This window comes from Lissotriton helveticus, chromosome 9 (assembly GCF_964261635.1).
Source record: "Lissotriton helveticus chromosome 9, aLisHel1.1, whole genome shotgun sequence".
In the NCBI taxonomy this organism is placed as follows: Eukaryota; Metazoa; Chordata; class Amphibia; order Caudata; family Salamandridae; genus Lissotriton; species Lissotriton helveticus.
Window position 1 is genome coordinate 410,066,433 of NC_136070.1, and position 22,779 is coordinate 410,089,211.

The 22,779-nt window shown below is 40.0% G+C and overlaps 1 protein-coding gene across 2 annotated transcripts in view; it reads left to right on the top strand.

Moving 5' to 3' along the window:
* The first annotated feature begins 76 nt into the window (after nt 1-76).
* The window catches only part of DLK1 (delta like non-canonical Notch ligand 1), a 172,184-nt gene continuing 149,481 nt past the window's right edge, over nt 77-22,779 (top strand). The window contains exons 1-2 of one of the 2 annotated variants that reach the window (XM_078660187.1): nt 77-265; nt 6,398-6,461. In XM_078660187.1, the coding sequence (XP_078516313.1) occupies nt 199-265; nt 6,398-6,461 (131 nt within the window). In that variant the 5' untranslated portion in view covers nt 77-198. The remainder of the gene's footprint in view (nt 266-6,397; nt 6,462-22,779) is intronic. The other variant, XM_078660188.1, reaches the window with a different exon arrangement.

Sequence of the window (22,779 nt, forward strand, 5' to 3'; positions counted from 1 at the left end):
CTTCCCGTGCGCCCCCGGGTCCCCAGAGGAGGAGCCGAGGGCGGCCGCTAGAGGTGCTGTTGAGCGCCCCCCGCACCCGCAGCAGCTGCAGCGGCGCCTGCAGGACCGCGCCGGGCTCCACGCGCGTCTTGGGCAGCATGCTCTGTCTTCTCATCCGCATCCGCACTCCACGGGCTCCCGCGGCACTCAGCACCGGCCATGAACTGCCAGACTCTCAGCCTCCTCTGCTTCGTGCTCCTCCTGTCCGCAGTGTCCGCCGCCCGAGGTAAGAGCAGGGATGCGCTGGGCATTCGGCGCTCTTCCTGCCCCCGAGCCTGCAAATAAATGCCCCAGGTTACCTTCCACTCAACAAGTTGCACGTATTTAACTTTGCGCATAACTTGTCATTCTCAGGGTTTATGTCTCAGTGTGCAAAGGTAAGGTATATGTAGTGACACGTGCAAAGATACGTTTAGTGATATTAAACTATGAATTATCATGACGCCAATAAATTCTTCCCAGGAATCGAGCAGCCGGATATCATAAACCGTGTGCTGTTTAATCGCTTTTTACCTGATGCATTTATTTATGGTTCATTTTCTCTAGCTGCATTGTCTTTTTACAACCTTCATGTATAATTCATTCTATCTATCTATCTATCTATCTATCTATCTATCTATGCTATCTTCCAATTCTAATCTTCTACGTGTCTTTCCTTTCTTTTACCTATATGATATACCTCTCCTTTGTATGTTTTATAGTATAAACTTTATCTATCTATCTATCTATCTATCTATCTATCTATCTATCTATCTATCTATCTATCTATCTATCTATCTATCTATCTATCTATCTATCTATCTATCTATCTATCTATCTGTCTGTCTATCTATCTATCTATCTATCTATCTATCTATCTATCTATCTATCTATCTATCTATCTATCTATCTATCTATCTATCTATCTATCTATCTATCTATCTTTCTATCTGTGACCCACATAAAATGATACGTCTTTGAGGCTGCCCATCTATCTGCCTTCAATCTGCTTTGCCCCTATCTCCTATTCTGAATATTTGCTTCCCACATGTGTGGCTATTTTTCTATCAAACTATCGCATCTTCTCCGTCTAGTTCACTGTTTTCACTCAACCATGATTTTAATAGCTGTTACTACAGTATGTATGTCTTTGGAATGCTATTCTGTAACGATGTTTTACATTTAAATATCAGTTATTGTTAATAGGCTATGTTTTTTAACACAAGATCCAGAGAAAACATGTTCATAACCTGTTATCACAAGCATCTCATATCTCACACGTATATTTCAAGGTTTTGCACTCTGAAAATATAAATTGTCATGTATCAAGACAGAAGAAATTCCTTATATGTCACCAAATGACCTCCCAGTCCCAGGACACTATATGAGTTATTAAGGTATCGAAGCATTGCGGTGTATTTGCAATTGTTAGAATACTGTCTGGAAAGTATGAAAGCTGAACAAATGCAACCACATTCGAGATATACATTTGATTCATTTTTATATAAAAAGTGTCCAACTAGACCATTATGTTCCCGTCTTGCCGTTGCTCATATATATAGTGTGTATGCATTTTATATATATGGTGATTTTAGAGGATGAAGCAAAAAAACAAAACGCGGAATAGGTTTGAAAAATGGAATCTAAATAGCTAGACATCCATTTCACTATTCCTAGCTGGCCATTCTGATTGTGTCTGCATCACACTTCCTTAAGTGGTTCAAACAGTAAGCAAGTGATTTCATTTTCAGTGCCTAATCATCTACACCATCTCGTGACATCTTCTGTAGTTGAAAGTTTTACAACATTTTTAATCAAGTGACATCTGACTGTAAATATTGGAATTCAACTGTTGCATCATAAAATCATTCCTTTAATTTTTGACTAATAAAACGTGATATTTTAGCTAGACTTTTTTAAATCTGTTATAAAATTGATTTTTTCGGTAGAATGAAAACTTTACGTGTCAATAATGAGCACATAATTTCCCCAATTTTCCCATGCCTCCTGTGACGTGACTAGAACGCCTACTCAGGTGACATTAACAACACGGCACACTCTACATGCAGAGCGCACAAAGGGGTGTGCAATTTGTGAAATATATATATATATATAATTATTTATGAGAGTCTTGCTTACACCGAAGATGCCGGAAGTTTAAAGAAATGTGAAACAGCTTTAGCAGCCTTTTCCCAGCAAGCGCTGATTGTTCTTCCTGCCGAGAGTTGCTGCTCAGAGCAACTGGTGATAGGTGAAAGATGGAAGCTGCCATCAGTCTCATGCTCTGAATCACCCTTCTTGTCTCAAGCAATGTGTCCCAGCTGGTCTAGCCCTACCACCAGTCTTTACTGCCACATATATTTACTTGCCTAGTTTGCCTGCCCTTTGAATGCATGACCCTGACTGACCTTATACAATCCACTGCTACTGACCTCTCCAGGACCTACTAGGTACATCCTCCAAAACCACAATTTCTGGCTCCAGATACAGGAATATCCTTGAAAAGGATTCAATCCGAAAAGGTGGTCTGAGTTTTCAAAGGCCGATATTTTATGATTTCCCAGACTCCCAGGGTTTAATAAAAATGTACCCATCTCTAGTCCACACAATTTAATACCCTTCACAACCATTCAAGGATGTACCAGCATGCCTTTGGAGGAGGAAGAAACAGCTCTTCATGGCCATAACTTTGCATGCCGGACTAGGGTATGTTGATGAAAAATAAGACTTTTTACATGAGAAAAATACAGTGTCACATATTGTTAAACAATTTAACTTCTACTCTATTAAGTCAAGAATTTTTCAGCCGAAATTCACTGGTTCTTTTGGTCTGAAATAAGCACCTTTCCTTCTGCATATTGTTTCCTGGGTGCATAAACAGTGAGTTTTTCTTAGATTTTCTTTCCTTGTAATATTCTTATCTCTTAAGAAGAAATGCTGTCCACCCTGGTATCACATACGACAAAATGTTGGCATGCACATGCCCCCCTCTGAGGGCCTACTTTATGGTGGCTGTAGGGCCCGAAAGGCAAGCCTGTCTGCATCCATCCGTGCCTGTACCCCACCAAGCGGCAATAACCCTGGTGCTCTCTCGTCCCCCATTACCCCACGGAGACCCTCCGTGTCCCCAACCTCAGGTGCAGGTCCCCACCCTGCTACCTCGTTGCACCACACAACACTGATGGAGCGTTCTCCTGCGTTTCCTGCAAGTTTTCATGTTCTTACCCACACCCAACACTCACTGCACCTGCACCAACAGCACCGAAAACCCCACTCTCTCACACTCATACAGTCCTTCAACAACCCACATAACACTGAGGTCACATACATGCTCCTTAACACCTGCTCATTCACAAAACATGAAACAAAGATCTGGGACGTACTGCAAGACAAAGGCCTGGACCAAAGTTTTCTCACTGAAACCTTCATCAACACATTACATTGTCATAGCCACCCCGTGGCTACAAGAGCACCAGGCAAGAAAGACTTCACGAGCCCAGAGATGGAATCACCATCATCCACAAAAACACTATCAGCTGAACCACCTCTGCAGACAAGTCATCCTCCAACATGCAACACCTGTCGCTCAAGCTCCACATCACAGCCAACTTCACCGTAAGCGCAATCTCATCTACAGATCACCTGGATCACGCACCAGCTTCATCAACATCATAGACTTTGTGGCACCAGTGGCCCTCAACGCTAGTAATTACACCGTCCTCAGAGTTCTTAATCTATTTCAGGAAGATCACGGCAACCCCAACCGAAAAGTTCTCATCAGAGGCATTGTAAGGCTGGGCCTTACAGAACAAATGAAGTAGCCTTCCCATATCATAAGACTCCCTAGACCCTATTTCTACAACATTCAACAACATCAGAGTTGACAAACCTACACCAACCTGCTGGACAGACCTCTCCCTCAGCAAGTTTAGTTTCCCGTTCTGGTCCAACTCAGGCTCACCACTGTCAGACCAGCCTGTCAAAACTGAAACAGCATCCCTGACAAGGACTGAACCACCAATCTCAAAACCCACTGACTAGAACACTGTGACAGCCTCCGCAAAGCCATCAAGAATTTCAACAATGTGATCACCTCCTGCACTTTTTACCTGGCCCTTCTCAAACAAAGCAGTGCAACAAGCAAATGGGTACATGGAAGAAGTCAGACTGATAAAAAAATATCACTGCAAACAACTGGAGCACTAATGGAGAAAGAGCCAGGACAATACCAATATTGGTACATTCAAATTTGCCCTAAGAAGAAACTATCACCAAATGACTCAGACCACGAAATGCACCACTCTGGTGGACCACATCGATGTCAGCAGCAATAGATGAAAATAAATCTTCACGATTGTGAGGGATTTCACCTCACTAGCAGCCACCTCCACTCGGTTACCTCCTCCCAGGACCTCTTCAGCAATATTTCTCGATTCTTTAGCAACAAGATTGCTGCCATTTACAGTAACTTCAACCCACAACCAGACCCGACAGATCTCCCCAAACGCCTTCTGATCTAATCCAAAGAACCAATGCTAACCACATGGACCACCCTCATGTAAGAGGAAATCACCTCTACAATGAAATCCATCCACTCATTCTCTCCCTCATGGAAAAAACGCCCAGTATCTGGATGAAGTTCAAAGTCTGCATAACTAAAATTGCTCACTGGATGAAGACCAATGGCAGAAAGCGGAAGACCAACAAGACCAAAATTGCGATCTTCGGAAAGAGCTGTTCTTGGTGTGATGCCACCTTGTGGCCAACACAGCTAGGACCAACACCTACCCACACCACCTACGCCAAGAACCTCAGGATTATCTGCAGCAGCAAGCTCGACATGACTGCCTAAGTCAACGCTGTCACCACCACATGCTGCCGTTCCCTGAAGATGCTGAGGAAGATTTTCGAGTGGTTCCTAGGCAGCACCTGGAACACTATCATGCACACACTTGTGACAAGCAAGCTGGACTATCCCTCTATGCCAGGACCAGCAAAAAACTCACCAAAAGACTGCAAGCCATTCAGAATCAGAGACCAGATTGCTCTCAACTTCCAAGGCCGCACTCATATGGCACCACGCCTGATGTAGCTCCTATGGCTACCCATACACAAACAAATACAATTCAAACTCCTCACACATGCTTTCAAGGCGCTGAATAACACCAACAATCACATCTGTTTCCGCAAAACTTATAGACACCTCCGCTCATCCAGACTCCTACTTGCACACATTCCACGCACTCGGAAACCCATATCCGGTGGTTGAGCCTTCTCCCACATAGCTTCTAATGTGTGGAACGACCTGCCTACACCAAGGAGCCTTTTCCTCACTTCTTCAATTCTGCAAGAAGCTGACGACCTGGCTTTTGGAGTAGTACCTTTAGGCCCTAGGTTCGGCTAGATAAACACCTACTTTGCACTACAATACCCTCCCACGTGCTATTGCGCTCTAAAAGTCTGTATAACATAACATACAAAGAATACTGATGCTTCAAAACAGATGCTAATTCCATACGATGGCACACATTTCAAATACTAGAAAATAAATCCATATGCTAGAAAATAAATCCATATGGCTGTCACAGAAAACAAGAGTACATTTAATAACAGTTCATTTTTATAATCACATATACTGACCTATTATAAATGTAATTTAATCTCCACAAGGAGGGACAGGATGTCAGCATTAAACGACAATGCCTTGACCCAGGTTTGCAAGGTTGTATTAAGAAGTGAGCACTGTACATGCTTCTTGGTTGCAACATCGAAAACAAATGACAGTAAAATTCAGGTACAAGGGAGGTTTATGATTACTATGAATGTTTGTGCAGACATTCTTCTGTGGAAGCATACCGTATGCACAAGTGTGAAGGGAACTGGAAAAGGGCACACGAGAGTTAAAATACAAGCAATTAGTGGTGAAGTTGAAATGGATGGAATAGAAAGAGAACAGGATGCAAAGAACTCACGTAAACCTATGTAAGAGAGGGAGAATTATACAGGTGGAACAACATGGATATTTGTCCCATATATGTCTTTGACTAACCGGAGATCCCCAGATATAGTGGAAAAAACACTAGTTTAAACACACGTGGGGCTCGCAAGATCACATAATCATCAGAGCTAATGGTAGGGTTGAATGCAATGAATTAAGATGTGCAGCTCATTTTGCGCAGCAGTGCTCAGCTATCTAGATATATCAGCATCTCCTCATACATGTTTCTAGTTTGAAGTCAACTGCAACTACAGCGCTTGAAACAGTTCATCTACTTACTGTGATACATTTCTAATGTTCACATGTATAAATGAAAGCTGTGCATTATGTACTTATAACATTCTAGATGATCATTTACAAATAATAATTTCTTCCTTTTAGGGACTGATTGCAAACCAGGATGCCATGATGTACATGGATTTTGTGAAAGTCCAGGAGAATGCAGGTGATGACTGACAAATGTTTTATTTACTGTGCAAAGGTGGAGGGAAGTGGGAGTGAATATGGTTTTTATGCAATGCATAAGGCTAACAAACCATATCTCTTAGAAGATGCAATTGACAGTTCTGTAACTAAGTGACATGGATTCAAATTGTTTTCTGCAAGTTCACACCATATGTAGTGAGTCTTTAGAGGGCAAGATGAACTTTCAATTAATGATACTCAAATGCGCGGCATGTCGACCTATTCTACCTGAGGTCGAAGCAGATATCACTTGGAAAGGTGGGGTTTATTTTCAGTCCTCTGGAGGCAGGAGTGGGCTAGCATGGGCAAAGTTTGGAGAGAGAAAGTGAGTAATCTAATCAAATATGTGAACAGACATTTTAAGTGATCTGTAGCACTGTGGTATAGCCTTAACAGTAAGGCAACTTTGGGAGGCAGTAACTGGGCCACAATATAATAGACGTAGGTCAAGAATGTGGAGAAATGTTAACTTGATTAATTTAGGAGACAGTGGGCCAGATGTAGGAGCCAAAATACCGGTCGGTAACGGCCGATTTCGGCCGTTACCGACCGGTATTTAAGAATTGGCATGTAGGGGCCCTATTTTACCGATTCGGTAAATTTACCGAATTGGTAAAATACCGAATCGGTATTTTTACCGATTCGGTAACTGCAAGATGTAGGTGGGACTCTTCTGAGTCCCACCAGCCTTACAGATTCGGTATTTTACCACCCAATCCAATTGGGTGGTAAAATACCGAATCCAGGTGTGCATGCACATGTGTGCATGCACACCTATGCCATGTGACAGACAGACATACCCTTAGGGCATGACTGTGTGCCACATGGCCCACATGCCTGTATTCGGGGTGCTAGAGGGTGTCCAAGTGACACCCCCTGCACCCTTGCAAAAATCGGTATTTAACGAATCGGTAAATACCGATTCGGTATTGCCCATTGATTCCTATGGGCTTCAAGGCCCATAGGAATTAATGGGCAATACCGAATCGGTATTTACCGATTCGGTAAATACCGATTTTTACAGATTCGGTAATTCAATTACCGAATCTTCCTAAATCTCCCTCCTCAATATTTACCGATTCATAAATACCGAATCGGTAAAATTCGGTATTTATGAATCGGTAAATACGCTTTTCCTACATCTGGCCCATTGTCACCAATCACAACTGAGTTCACATTACAAAAGTACTGCATCCTCACATTCAGGGAAGAACTGATAAAAACAGAGAAGGAGAAAATGCTGTCTGCTTTCTGTGATAATTCCTATTTAATTGATGACTTGGTATGAATAGAGGCTCTCCAGATTTACTCTGAATCTCTTGGCCTGGATACAGTGTAAGGGTATGGAAGGTAGCATCGTGATTACCTAAGATGGAAAATGATTGCTGTCCTTACCAGGAGTGCCTGATTGCTGTTGAAACTTTCATCTTGAGGTTGGAGAGCGTGAAAGATCAAGATAGACAGAGAAACTGTATCTACTTATAAGAAAGCTAACAAACCACTGTCTACTGGGCATTCAACTGTGTACCTGATTCAAAGCTGTCATAAGCTATTCATAACGTGATCATGTGGCCTAGTGAATAAAAAGACTATCCGTGAAGCTTGAGAACTTTAAGAGCACAAGGAAGAAAGTTACAACTCTTTTGTAAATGCGGGCACTTTGAAAAATGTCCTTCTTCAAAAGACTGGGACAATATGCTAAGCTTACCTGTGAGAAAGTCCCTTATTAGTTGGGGTGGATAGTAGTCCACCAGAAGTAATACATTCACTGACTTTATAGGTCCAGTCTGAGGTTTTATTATTGAAATCTGAGCTCAATCTCTGGTAGCTATGGCACAGAACAGACAGGCTTAACTTGATGCATTTAGAAGTACTAAAACGGTTAAAAAAGAAAAAAACACAACACAATAAAAATTCCACTCCAAATTTATAGAAAATATAGAAAAATCTAATAATCAAAATGACATAAAAATGATCTAAATCCAATCATGGGAACCAAAGATATGAATTTGTATAGATTTCACTGAAAATATTGCAAAACAGCTCAAAGTGCCTATGGTATTCAATAGTCACAGTAGACCAGGGACTAGGTTGGTCTCACAACCTTGTTGGAGTGGGGGTCGGATACATCAAGTAGGATTGTCCATACTAGTAGGAAAGTACGGAAGTTTGAAAATGTTTCAAAGTCACAATCATAGAAGGGACTTTGTAATTTTTGGGGAGAAAAAATTCTTTATCACACAGGACAAACTTAAAATTCAGTCTGATACAGTGGAACTGCTGGACAGATCATTTTAGTGGTTGGTGCCTTTTAAGCTTGGGAGCTGTGGAGCTAAAGCTTTGAATAAGTTGCCCAGCATTTTTTGTTGCCCAAAGAACCACAGGTGTATACTTCCAAGGCACTCGGGACCTCCGGGGGGATACTTAGAGACTCTCATTGTGTCATTCAGAGGGAACCAGAAAGCCACTGGTCAGCTGGCATGCTTCACAGGAATGTCCTCTTCAGCTTTTCATGTTCCTGTAGCCACCCAGGGGATCAGACTTATGAACCTTAGAGATCTTTCTGTTCTTTGATTTCAAGTGAAAGGGGGTCCAGCTTCCTCAGTTCTTGTCAGTCCATTTACAAGTCTAGCAGTGTTCTGAAGTAGACTGGGTTAGGGCCAAACGTTGCATGGTGTATCAGTCTGTGGATTTGGGGTGTCCCAAGGCACTTCTAGTTCCTCTTGTACCAATGGATTAATTGTTCACAAGTCCTGGCCTACCTACGTTTTCAGAAGTTCCTATTTTCATTACTGGAAACAGGCTCACAATGCAATGTGACTTATGGTAAACAGAAAAAGGTCAACGGAGCACACCTTTTTAATAAATTAAATCTGATATTTTCTCAATCTTTATGCAGTCAATTTAGTCAAGATCCAAGTGTTGTAAGTGTGCTACACAGTATGTGTGGGCTGCCTATAGCACATAGAGGATGAATGAAAGACAATCAAGAGAACGCTCACTTGATAACCTGTGTGCACTACAAAGAAAATGTCTGTACGGTAAACATTTTTAACATACTTTCGACAATTTTATAATCAACCAGTATATCAGAGTACTGAAAAAAATTATTGTTGACACAAGTGCGATTCAACGTAAGTTTTGTTATTGGCACAGTGAATACATAAATGTACATGAAATCATGAAGTTAAATCATCAACATTGTTTTTTTGAATGCATCATATTTATACAATTACATTCTTGGTTCAACCCCAAAACATTTCCAATGAGCCCGATGCATTTCGGGGCCCGAGTCCCTTCTTTGGGGGCCACCGAAATTCAAAACAAACACAATATTTCATTTTAAAAAAGGTTCATGTAAACATCATGAGTTAATGCTGCCACATAGTAAGGTCCCAGGAAAGAGTTGCACTGTGCTTAAAGGAAAGGCACGTACCTTAATCTCCCCACCCATGTGTTTGAAAAATAATACTATAAAACATGTGACACACCAATGAAGCGAAACACACATATAACGTGAATTAGTAACAATGAATAGAGTATGAACGTGACGGAAACCACAGGACGAAAAAATGAATAACAATGAAAACAGTTCGAACCCCAAAGTACCTGGATGTTGAATATTCGTACCAATATGCTGTAAAAACCAACATAACAAATAGTCAGTACTAAATTGCTGATATAACCAAGATCTCCCGCCAAAACACACCAAACTGAATGCATACCTGTTAAGACAGCGTTTAAGCGTTTAAGAAATGTAGCCACAACAGCGGTATTTATACGCTCCGGTTTCCTAGAAAAAGACCGAAGATTCTCTGTAAAAATGTAAATTGATACTTGTATAGCACACTACTCACCCGCAAGGGTCTCAAGGAGCTCGTACGAATAACGCTGTGGAACCCATCCTGGCTTTCCCTGTGAGGTGTCCACTCCTGGGGACCCCCAAGGTGAAGGCCAGGCATCCTTAGCGTTGTGGGGGCCGTTGTGGAGATTAAGCAAGCTATTGCCCAGAGTTACAGAGTGGGACTCCATGATTGGAATAGGCACCGAGGCGAGAATGATCAGGTCCGTGGAATTTTTGAGCCCAAAACCCGCCGAGGCGGGGAATTGAACCCTGGTCCCGGACTAGACCTCTGCATCAGGGTCTGCCACTCTAACCATTGAGTCACACTTCTCCACACTTAACCACACACCAAACTGCTATAGTCTAACTGGATATCATATCGTCATAAAGTAGACAAAAGCTTACCATCAAATGAACGCGAATCGCTGCACTCAAAGACGCTACCTCAATCTCTGAAACACAGTAAGTAGCAAAAAGGACTACCGTTACAATCACGGACACATACCCGGTCCATATTGTGAATGATAACTGCTACCCGGGTTACCGAATGATCACAAACATTAAGTATCTACTTAACCGAGGTCCACACCAAGCTGATAGTTCAAACGTCAGCGTGTCGATAAGGAAAATGTACACAAGGCCAGTCATGTGACCGAAGCATAGAAATAGACAGAAGACGGCCGCAACTGCCCGAAAATGAAACTACTGCACTCCAGTGCCGCATAAAGGCTATGAAAAACAGACTCACTGGAAACGAGTAACATTCAAGAGTACGATGTGAAACAAACATTTACACACATCAAGGGTTACAAGACAAATACTAAAAAATGAAAAATAATAATAAATGATAATCAGTGATCGTGCGCAAGCCCATGAGTGAAAAGATGGATAATAAATACAGGTATCAAAAATGAACACTACTGCCAGCATATACACACATCCTGAATACGATATGTGGTGATACACATTTCTCCAGGTAGCTACTCAATGTGAATAACGTGTCATGTGTTTGTGAGAACCTGTAACTATATATCTAAATGGGTGTATATGAAAAGAAAAAAGGAAGAATAAATTAAGAGAGATAGATACGCGCTCTACGAATTGCCTCATATATTTACAGAAAGCAACTTAAGTCTAATTTGTCATTGAGGCCATCTGGCATCATAGTCTGTAGTTTACGTGTCCAGAAAACCTCTCTCTTTGAAAGCTTCTTGCTGTTGTCAGCATCCTCCTTGGTGATCACTTTTTTCTATGATTACGAATCTGAGTTGAGCAATGTTATGCCCTTGTTCCAACCAGTGAACTGCTAAATTGGAATTGGTGTTTTTGTTTCTGATCATGCTCTTATGTTCGCATATGCAGGTTTTCACTTTTCTTTTGGTTTTGCAGACATACATTAAGCCGCACGGGCATTTGATTCCATTAATGACATTAGTGGTATTGCAATCAGAAGTGTGGTTAAGATTGAAATTTTCTCCAGTTTTAGGATGCGTTATGGATTTTTGTTGCATAACTGTTACAATTGGCACAGTTATAACACTCATCCCCAAATGGTTGAGTGTAGAGGTGGATTTTTCGGATGATAATAGTTCCTACAGATTTTGGCTGCGAGTATAAGCAAATAATGGCTGCTGTGAAAAGGAAGTTCCAAAATCAGGTTCTTGGGATAACAATTACCATTGCTTCTTAATAATTTTGTTGATGTTCTGCGATTTTGTAGAGAAATTCGATACAAACAGTGTTCTAGTAGTTGTTTTTTTTATGTTTAGTCATTAACAATGTATTATTTTCCATCTTTGCAATCCTGTTTTCAGCGTCCTGGACAATGTTGAGAGGATATCCTCATTGTGAAAATCTGTTATGGATCCTCTCCAAGTCTATCTCAAATTGTTCGTTTGTAGATGATATTCTTTTAGATCGAGCCATAAATGAATATGGCAGATTTTGTTTGAGTTTGGGAGGATGAAAACTCGAAAATAGTAGAGTGTTATTCCGATCCGTGGGTTTAATAAACACCCTTGTGGTGATGGATGAACCAGTCTTTTGCAACATTACATCCAAAAATGATAAACAAGTGGAGCTGATGATGAACGTGAATTGAATGCGGTTGTTTCTTGTGTTCAAAATTTGAATCTGTTTTTGTAATGATTCTTGAGTATCAGACCAAATAAGAAAAATGTTGTCGATATAACGACGATACATTTTCAAATGGTTCCTCCAATCAGGATTATTCAAAATGTGGGTTTCTTCAAACAATTTCTGGTTAGTGGGACGTGCACCGCCTGGAATTTAAATAATGTTGACTGTGCTCATGGGAATCATTCCCCTCCTGGAATGTATGAGTCTGAACTTCAAGCTGCACACTTAATGGCCATAAGTGTGTCTCCCGTGGCACCAGTGTTGTGCTGTGATCTACAGCTAAGTTTTTCTGTGCAATTTCGCTTGAAACGTAAAATAAAGATTCAAAAAGTTTTTTTCACTTCAAGGTCTTTTTTAATTCATTTTTCTCTTTGTTCACGTTTTTTAAAACAATCCTTAGTTCCAATGCATTTCGGTGTTTAGTCACACCTTCGTCAGGGAACGTCTAAATATAAACAAAATATATACTGTGGGCCCGATTCACAGAACTAACTTAAGACAAAATCCTAAACTTACTACCATTTTGGTATTCACAGAAGGCACTTACTCATTTTGGTATTCACAGAAGGCACTTACTCATTTCGGTATTCACAGAAGTTAGGAGTCCTAACTTTAGGACTCTTAAATGCCTTCTGTGAATACCGAAAGTCTTAAAGTTAGGATTTTTCTCAATTTAGTAGTAGTACAGTTAAGACTCCTAACTTTAGGACTCCTAAATGCCTTCTGTGAATGCCGAAAGTCTTAAAATTAGGATTTTTCTCAATTTAGTAGTAGTAAAGTTAGGACTTCTAACTTTTGGACTCCTAAATGCCTTCTGTGAATACCACAAGTCTTAAAATGGTTTTTTTTCTCAGTGTAGTAGTAGTAAAGTTAGGACTCCTTACTTTAGGACTCCTAAATACCTGCTCTGAATAATGAAAGTCTTAAAATTAGGATTTTTCTCAATTTAGTAGTAGTAAAGTTAGGACTCCTAACTTTTGGACCCCTAAATGCCTTCTGTGAATACAGAAAGTCTTAAAATTGGGTTTTTTCTCAGTTTAGTAGTAGTAAAGTTAGGACTCCTTACTTTAGAACTCCTAAATGCCTGCTGTGAATACCGAAAGTCTTAAAATTAGGATTTTTCTCAATTTAGTAGTAGTAAAGTTAGGACTCCTAACTTTCGGACTCCTAAATGCCTTCTGTGAATACCAAAAGTCTTAAAATTTGGATTTTTCTCAACTTTACTACTACTAAACTGAGAAAAATCCTAATTTAAATACTTTCGGTATTCACAGAAGGCATTTAGGAGTCCGAAACTTAGGAGTCCTAACTTTACTACTACTAAATTGAGAAAAATCCTAATTTTAAGACTTTCGGTATTCACAGCAGGCATTTAGGAGTTCTAAAGTAAGGAGTCCTAACTTTACTACTACTAAATTGAGAAAAATCCTAACTTTAAGACTTTCGGTATTCACAGAAGGCATTTAAGAGTCCTAAAGTTAGGACTCCTAACTTCTGTGAATACCGAAATGAGTAAGTGCATTCTGTGAATACCAAAATGAGTAAGTGCCTTCTGTGAATACCAAAATGGTAGTAAGTTTAGGATTTTGTCTTAAGTTAGTTCTGTGAATCGGGCCCTGTATCACTATTGTGTTAAATATACAAGTTTTTTACGCTCTGCACGGCGTTTAGTGAATGTCACACGAATGCGTACCCTTGGGCTGAATCTTAAAAGCAGTTAACGTGCTCGTTTAGGTGACGGTGTCCAATGGTTAAACTTCATATAGTTCTATGCTCAACTTTTATGCGCTTTAGAGGTCTGCACCTAAAAATTAATACTTTTTACTTAATGGGTGCCCCCTTTTTTTATTGTTCGAACATTGCGTGTGGCCGCCATTTCTCACCTGGTTAGAAAAACGTGTGTTCCGCTCGCTGCGCGAGGTCGTTCTGCTACGCTTTCGCTGCACTGAATGGTGATTACCGCCGCGCTGGTTGCGCATGCGCTTTATGTTAAGTTTGCTTTATTCTACTTTTTTTCAACAAATGCAATAACTTTAACAGTTCAAAAACCGTCGTCTAGAAATCTCTCTATATTCACTCTGTGTAGGATGCTATCAAAATAAATAGAAGAGTAGAGCAATCAAGGCTCCTGTGTGCGCTTGCTCGCTTTCTTTAAATTATCACGATTACAATGAACCCATCATTTTGAACTAATGCAATTATCAACAGTGTCATAAGTAACAAGTAAATTCCGTTCTGTCATTTAAACCATTGGGCTTCAGGCTGCAGAGGTTATAAATCCAGTAATTTTCTCTTTTCAAGAGGTTTTTTTTGTTCAACGCTCCTTCTTTCTTGGGTAAAATTTCCAACACGCATGCTCTTAGTTGGTTGATGTGATGTTTTTCTGCAAAGTGTGTAGCTACTGTTGATTTTGAAGAGTGAGTCCTAATGTTACTTTTGTGTTCCGTGAGTCTCACTTTGAATTTCCTTTCCGTGTGACCAACGTATACACTGCCACACGGACATTTCAAAAGATAGATTATGTTGGTGGTGTCACATGTGGCGTTTACTTTTAAGGGGATTTTATGTCCTTTCATAGGATGACAAATGTTAGTGCCCTTCATGATGTTATGGCAGTTAGCACAGTTTAGACATGGAACTGTTCCTTTGTAGGTCTGGTGGTTTGTTTTCTGCTTTGTTGTCTTCAAAAGTTCGCCAATGTTTTTGCCTCTTGTGTGAGCGAATAGAGGTTCCTGTTCGAATATGCCATTGAAATCTGGTTCCAATTTAACTATTTGCCAATTTTTGTATATTATGCGTTTGAACTGAGTGCTCACGTTTGAGAATTTACTTACACGTGTTATGCGTTGTTTTTTGGTCATGGATTTATATGTGAGTAATTCAGCTCTTGTCTGCTTTTGTGATCTTTCCATAGATTTCTGAATGACCTCCAATGGGTATCCTCTTGTTGTGAACTTGTTCGCCATTACCTTTAGTTGTTGTTGACATTCATTGTCCCCAGAGACCACTCGTCTCACTCTGAGAAATTGTGTGAATGGAAGGTGCTCTTTAAGTGATTGTGGATGCTGACTTTTGTATTGTAGCAAGTTGTTTCTATCTGTTGGTTTTCGATACAGGTTAGTTGTGAAGGTTGTATTGCTTTTCGTGATCTCTACATCTAAGTATTGTATGGCCGTATCATTGATGTTCCACGTGAATTTGATTCTGTCATTTCTTTCATCCAAAATTTTCAATTGTTCTTCCAATGATTCCTGTGTTCCTTTCCAAATGATGAAAATGTCATCAATGAATCTCATGTATGCTAAAAGGTGTGAGGCCCACTCTTGGTTGTTGTAAATATGTTCTTCTTCAAATGCTCCCATGAACAAGTTCGCGTACGCCGGTGCAGCGCAATTTCCCATGGCCGTTCCATTAAGTTGAATAAACCACCGGTTCTTGTAGGTGAAATAGCTGTTCATCAGTGTGAATTCCATCAATTCCATCAACAAGATTTGTAAATTCTCTGGGTAGGTGCTGTATAATAAGGCTTTCTCTATGGCTTCTAGGCCTTCTTTGTGTGGAATTGCTGTGTACAGCGTTTTGACGTCTATTGTGGCCAAAATGATGTTATCTTCCATTTTTACTTGTTGTAATTTTACCAAAAAGTCGGTGGTGTCTTTAATGTAAGATAAGTTCTTGGTGACTAATGGTTGTAGATGACGAAGTAAATTCTCAAACGTGAGCACTCAGTTCAAACGCATAATATACAAAAATTGGCAAATAGTTAAATTGGAACCAGATTTAAATGGCATATTCGAACAGGAACCTCTATTCGCTCACACAAGAGGCAAAAACACTGGCGAACTTTTGAAGACAACAAAGCAGAAAACAAACCACCAGACCTACAAAGGAACAGTTCCATGTCTAAACTGTGCTAACTGCCATAACATCATGAAGGGCACTAACATTTGTCATCCTATGAAAGGACATAAAATACCCTTAAAAGTAAACGCCACATGTGACACCACCAACATAATCTATCTTTTGAAATGTCCGTGTGGCAGTGTATACGTTGGTCACACGGAAAGGAAATTCAAAGTGAGACTCACGGAACACAAAAGTAACATTAGGACTCACTCTTCAAAATCAACAGTAGCTACACACTTTGCAGAAAAACATCACAACATCAACCAACTAAGAGCATGCGTATTGGAAATTTTACCCAAGAAAGAAGGAGCGTTGAACAAAAAAAACCTCTTGAAAAGAGAAAATTACTGGATTTATAACCTCTGCAGCCTGAAGCCCAATGGTTTAAATGACAGAACGGAATTTACTTGTTACTTATGACACTGTTGATAATTGGATTAGTTCAAAATGATGGGTTCATTGTAATCGTGATAATTTAAAGAAAGCGAGCAAGCGCACACAGGAGCCTTGATTGCTCTACTCTTCTATTTATTTTGATAGCATCCTACACAGAGTGAATATAGAGAGATTTCTAGACGACGGTCTTTGAACTGTTAAAGTTATTGCATTTGTTGAAAAAAAGTAGAATAAAGCAAACTTAACATAAAGCGCATGCGCAACCAGCGCGGCGGTAATCACCATTCAGTGCAGCGAAAGCGTAGCAGAACGACCTCGCGCAGCGAGCGGAACACACGTTTTTCTAACCAGGTGAGAAATGGCGGCCACACGCAATGTTCGAACAATAAAAAAAGGGGGCACCCATTAAGTAAAAAGTATTAATTTTTAGGTGCAGACCTCTAAAGCGCGTAAAAGTTGAGCATAGAACTATATGAAGTTTAACCATTGGACACCGTCACCTAAACGAGCACGTTAACTGCTTTTAAGATTCAGCCCAAGGGTACGCATTCGTGTGACATTCACTAAACGCCGTGCAGAGCGTAAAAAACTTGTATATTTAACACAATAGTGATACAGTATATATTTTGTTTATATTTAGACGTTCCCTGACGAAGGTGTGACTAAACACCGAAATGCATTGGAACTAAGGATTGTTTTAAAAAACGTGAACAAAGAGAAAAATGAATTAAAAAAGACCTTGAAGTGAAAAAAACTTTTTGAATCTTTATTTTACGTTTCAAGCGAAATTGCACAGAAAAACTTAGCTGTAGATCACAGCACAACACTGGTGCCACGGGAGACACACTTATGGCCATTAAGTGTGCAGCTTGAAGTTCAGACTCATACATTCCAGGAGGGGAATGATTCCCATGAGCACAGTCAACATTATTTAAATTCCAGGCGGTGCACGTCCCACTAACCAGAAGCTCTTTTGCAAATCCCCCACTAGGGAAGTAGCACGCCCCACAGAAAAGATGCCATACGAAGAAATCACTCATTCAACAGACAAAAGAGCGGATACATTCGCCTTCACGGCAGAAGCCAGTGAAAAAATATATTCACTCATACAATCTGAGATACAGGAACCAACAGTAACAAGAAACAAGGAACAACAAATCAAACAACTCATGTACCTGATGAGAAGAGAGATCAATCAACGACTCCATGCGAGTACCATGATTAAATATCACAAGGCACAACGAATTCCCAGAGGCCTCCGAATCGCCCTGAAACCTTCGTTATGTAAAAACTCCAAACCTTTCACTGAACGTTGGTTCGCGATATTGAATAAATGTAGCCTGGACTTAATATTGCTCATAATAGAGGAATTAGCTAAAATACTAGAAGAACTCAAAACAGAAATTGAAACAGTCACTGAAGAATTGAAAAAAGGAGTAACAACTGAAGAACTACAAAAAATTTTACAAGATATTAACGCTCAATTGGCTCATCACACACAGGAAGTAAACGCACGGAAACTTAGAAAATACAGAAGGGATACCCTTGATTACAAACTACAAGAAGTCTACACTTGGGCTGAAGTGTATGCGAGAAGGCGTCAAACGAAACAGTACACGTCAAACACAGACACATTGTCAACGGAAAGTGAGAGATCAGACAGAGGAAAACAATCAAAAGACCAAACAAAAGACACATCCACGGAAAAACCATCAACATCGGTGCCTTTTTTAGTTTCAGGCCCCATAGAAGTAGAAGACCCAGGAGGGGACGCAACAAAAACAAAAGAAAAAACTCCGCCACAAACGAGGAACGCCACGGCAAAGAAAGACAAAAAGAAATACCACTAAATCAAACGGAGAATTTAATTATAAACATTTCAAATCAGGAGTTAAATGAGACTCAAATAAACACTTTACAACGAAGACTATCGTTTGTACCTAGCGCACATACTAATAAACTGGAATTGGAAGTGAGTTTGTTTAAGTTAACACGCAAGATGAGATTGAGACTTTTTTTGAAAACATCGTGACAGAAAAACCAATTGACAAGGAAGATGAGCTTAAAGGTTTAAAAAGTCCGAGTTCATACATGCCACCGATATCACATAAAACCATCGATCTTTTCGAAAAGTTATCTAAACAGGAAGTGAACAAAATCAACACTAACAAAAGAACCAAACACCCAAACATGTCCAAGAAAGAGTTTGGAGCGATAGAAAGCATAGCGAACAATGAAAAAATAATGTGTCAAAAAGCGGACAAAGGAGGCGCAGTAGTGATTCTAAATACGGAGTTTTATGAGAAGTCCATAAACATACACCTAGGAGACACTAACACATACATGGAGATAGACAAAGATCCAACGGAAGAAATACGTAAAATCTTACAAACCATTCTTAAAAAAGCAACAGAAAGGGGAACAATCAATGAAAAAACAAAAAGTTATCTAACGCAAGAGAACCCAAAGAGTCCCACCATGTACCTAGTCCCAAAGGTACACAAAGATCTAAACAACCCACCCACTCGCCCCATAGTGTCAACTAAAATGAGTATCCACAAACCGGTGGGGAAATATATAGATCGTCATCTACAACCATTAGTCACCAAGAACTTATCTTACATTAAAGACACCACCGACTTTTTGGTAAAATTACAACAAGTAAAAATGGAAGATAACATCATTTTGGCCACCATAGACGTCAAAACGCTGTACACAGCAATTCCACACAAAGAAGGCCTAGTAGCCATAGAGAAAGCCTTATTATACAGCACCTACCCAGAGAATTTACAAATCTTGTTGATGGAATTGATGGAATTCACACTGATGAACAGCTATTTCACCTACAAGAACAGGTGGTTTATTCAACTTAATGGAACGGCCATGGGAAATTTCGCCGCACCGGCGTACGCAAACTTGTTCATGGGAGCATTTGAAGAAGAACATATTTACAACAACCAAGAGTGGGCCTCACACCTTTTAGCATACATGAGATTCATTGATGACATTTTCATCATTTGGAAAGGAACACAGGAATCATTGGAAGAACAATTGAAAATTTTGGATGAAAGAAATGACAGAATCAAATTCACGTGGAACATCAATGATACGACCATACAATACTTAGATGTAGAGATCACGAAAAGCAATACAACCTTCACAACTAACCTGTATCGAAAACCAACAGATAGAAACAACTTGCTACAATACAAAAGTCAGCATCCACAATTACTTAAAGAGCACCTTCCATTCACACAATTTCTCAGAGTGAGACGAGTGGTCTCTGGGGACAACGAATGTCAACAACAACTAAAGGTAATGGCGAACAAGTTCACAACAAGAGGATACCCATTGGAGGTCATTCAGAAATCTATGGAAAGATCACAAAAGCAGACAAGAGCCGAATTACTCACATATAAATCCATGACCAAAAAACAACGCATAACAAGTGTAAGTAAATTCTCAAACGTGAGCACTCAGTTCAAACGCATAATATACAAAAATTGGCAAATAGTTAAATTGGAACCAGATTTCAATGGCATATTCGAACAGGAACCTCTATTCGCTCACACAAGAGGCAAAAACATTGGCGAACTTTTGAAGACAACAAAGCAGAAAACAAACCACCAGACCTACAAAGGAACAGTTCCATGTCTAAACTGTGCTAACTGCCATAACATCATGAAGGGCACTAACATTTGTCATCCTATGAAAGGACATAAAATACCCTTAAAAGTAAACGCCACATGTGACACCACCAACATAATCTATCTTTTGAAATGTCCGTGTGGCAGTGTATACGTTGGTCACACGGAAAGGAAATTCAAAGTGAGACTCACGGAACACAAAAGTAACATTAGGACTCACTCTTCAAAATCAACAGTAGCTACACACTTTGCAGAAAAACATCACAACATCAACCAACTAAGAGCATGCGTATTGGAAATTTTACCCAAGAAAGAAGGAGCGTTGAACAAAAAAGACCTCTTGAAAAGAGAAAATTACTGGATTTATAACCTCTGCAGCCTTAAGCCCAACGGTTTAAATGACAGAACGGAATTTACTTGTTACTTATGACACTGTTGATAATTGCATTAGTTCAAAATGATGGGTTCATTGTAATCGTGATAATTTAAAGAAAGCGAGCAAGCGCACACAGGAGCCTTGATTGCTCTACTCTTCTATTTATTTTGATAGCATCCTACACAGAGTGAATATACAGAGATTTCTAGACGATGGTTTTTGAACTGTTAAAGTTATTGCATTTGTTGAAAAAAAGTAGAATAAAGCAAACTTAACATAAAGCGCATGCGCAACCAGCGCGGCGGTAATCACCATTCAGTGCAGCGAAAGCGTAGCAGAACGACCTCGCGCAGCGAGCGGAACACACGTTTTTCTAACCAGGTGAGAAATGGCAGCCACACGCAATGTTCGAACAATAAAAAAAGGGGGCACCCATTAAGTAAAAAGTATTAATTTTTAGGTGCAGACCTCTAAAGCGCGTAAAAGTTGAGCATAGAACTATATGAAGTTTAACCATTGGACACCGTCACCTAAACGAGCACGTTAACTGCTTTTAAGATTCAACCCAAGGGTACGCATTCGTGTGACATTCACTAAACGCAGTGCAGAGCGTAAAAAACTTGTATATTTAACACAATAGTGATACAGTATATATTTTGTTTATATTTAGACGTTCCCTGACGAAGGTGTGACTAAACACCGAAATGCATTGGAACTAAGGATTGTTTTAAAAAACGTGAACAAAGAGAAAAATGAATTAAAAAAGACCTTGAAGTGAAAAAAACTTTTTGAATCTTTATTTTACGTTTCAAGCGAAATTGCACAGAAAAACTTAGCTGTAGATCACAGCACAACACTGGTGCCACGGGAGACACACTTATGGCCATTAAGTGTGCAGCTTGAAGTTTCTTCAAACAATGCCATATACATATTGGCATATGTAGGAGCTCCCCCAAAACCCATAGATGTACCACCTATTTTCAAGAAGTAGTCATCTTTATAGTGAAAGTAACTGTGCTGTAGACAAAATTCCAGTAACTCATCAAAAATACCTTGTGTGCTTGGATCTCAGGTTGATTTAGTAAGGCCTATTCTACAGCTTCTAAGCCTTCTTGTAAAGGTATAGATGTGTATAGCGAAGTCACGTTGATGGTGCATAACAGAAATTCAGGAATGTCACCTAAGTCTATCTGATTCAGTTGGTTAAAAAAATCAGTAGTGTCTGTTATGTATGTTTTCGAATTACGAACAATAGGTTGAAAAAAATGGTCAATATACTTTCCCAAAGGTTCAAACAGTGACCCGCAACCAGACACGATGGGCCTGACTGGGGGGGTTAGTGCGATGCTTGTGAATTTTCGGCAGCATATAGATATGTGGCCGCTTGGGATTGTTTTGGCATAAGTAAACTTTGGTTCTTCCAGATACCCAATCCATGCTTTCAGCTTTATCCAAAATTTGTTGTAATATCGACTGAATTTCCGCAGTGGGATCATGGTCCAATTTCAGGTAAGTGTTTTCATCAGAGAGATGTTCCTGGACTTTACGATGATAGTACACTGAATCCATCATAACTAACGCTCCTCCCTTATCAGCTGATTGAAATGTCAAGGTATCATTGTTTGCCAGTTCATTGAGAAGATTCCTTTCTTTCCCAGTCAGATTGTGTTTTTTGTCAGGTCGATAGTTGAGTTTCAAGAGATCCTGTTTCACTAAAGATTCAAAACAGTCAAGTATTTTGTTGGAGACAGGAGCAACAAAGGTGCTTTTTGGTCTGAATTCCAAATATTCTTTCTCTTCCAAGATGGTAGTATTGGTGGTCACATTATCAAAGAAATGCCTCAATCCGAAGACTGGTCCTCGGATGCTTGTTTCCAGTCCAGGGAAGACATGGCTTGGCAGTTCTGGCTGGACTGTGCCCATGAGGCACAGGGTCAGACTGATTTGCATATAGCCATGTCTGAACTGGGGAGGCAGAGTGGGCTAAAGA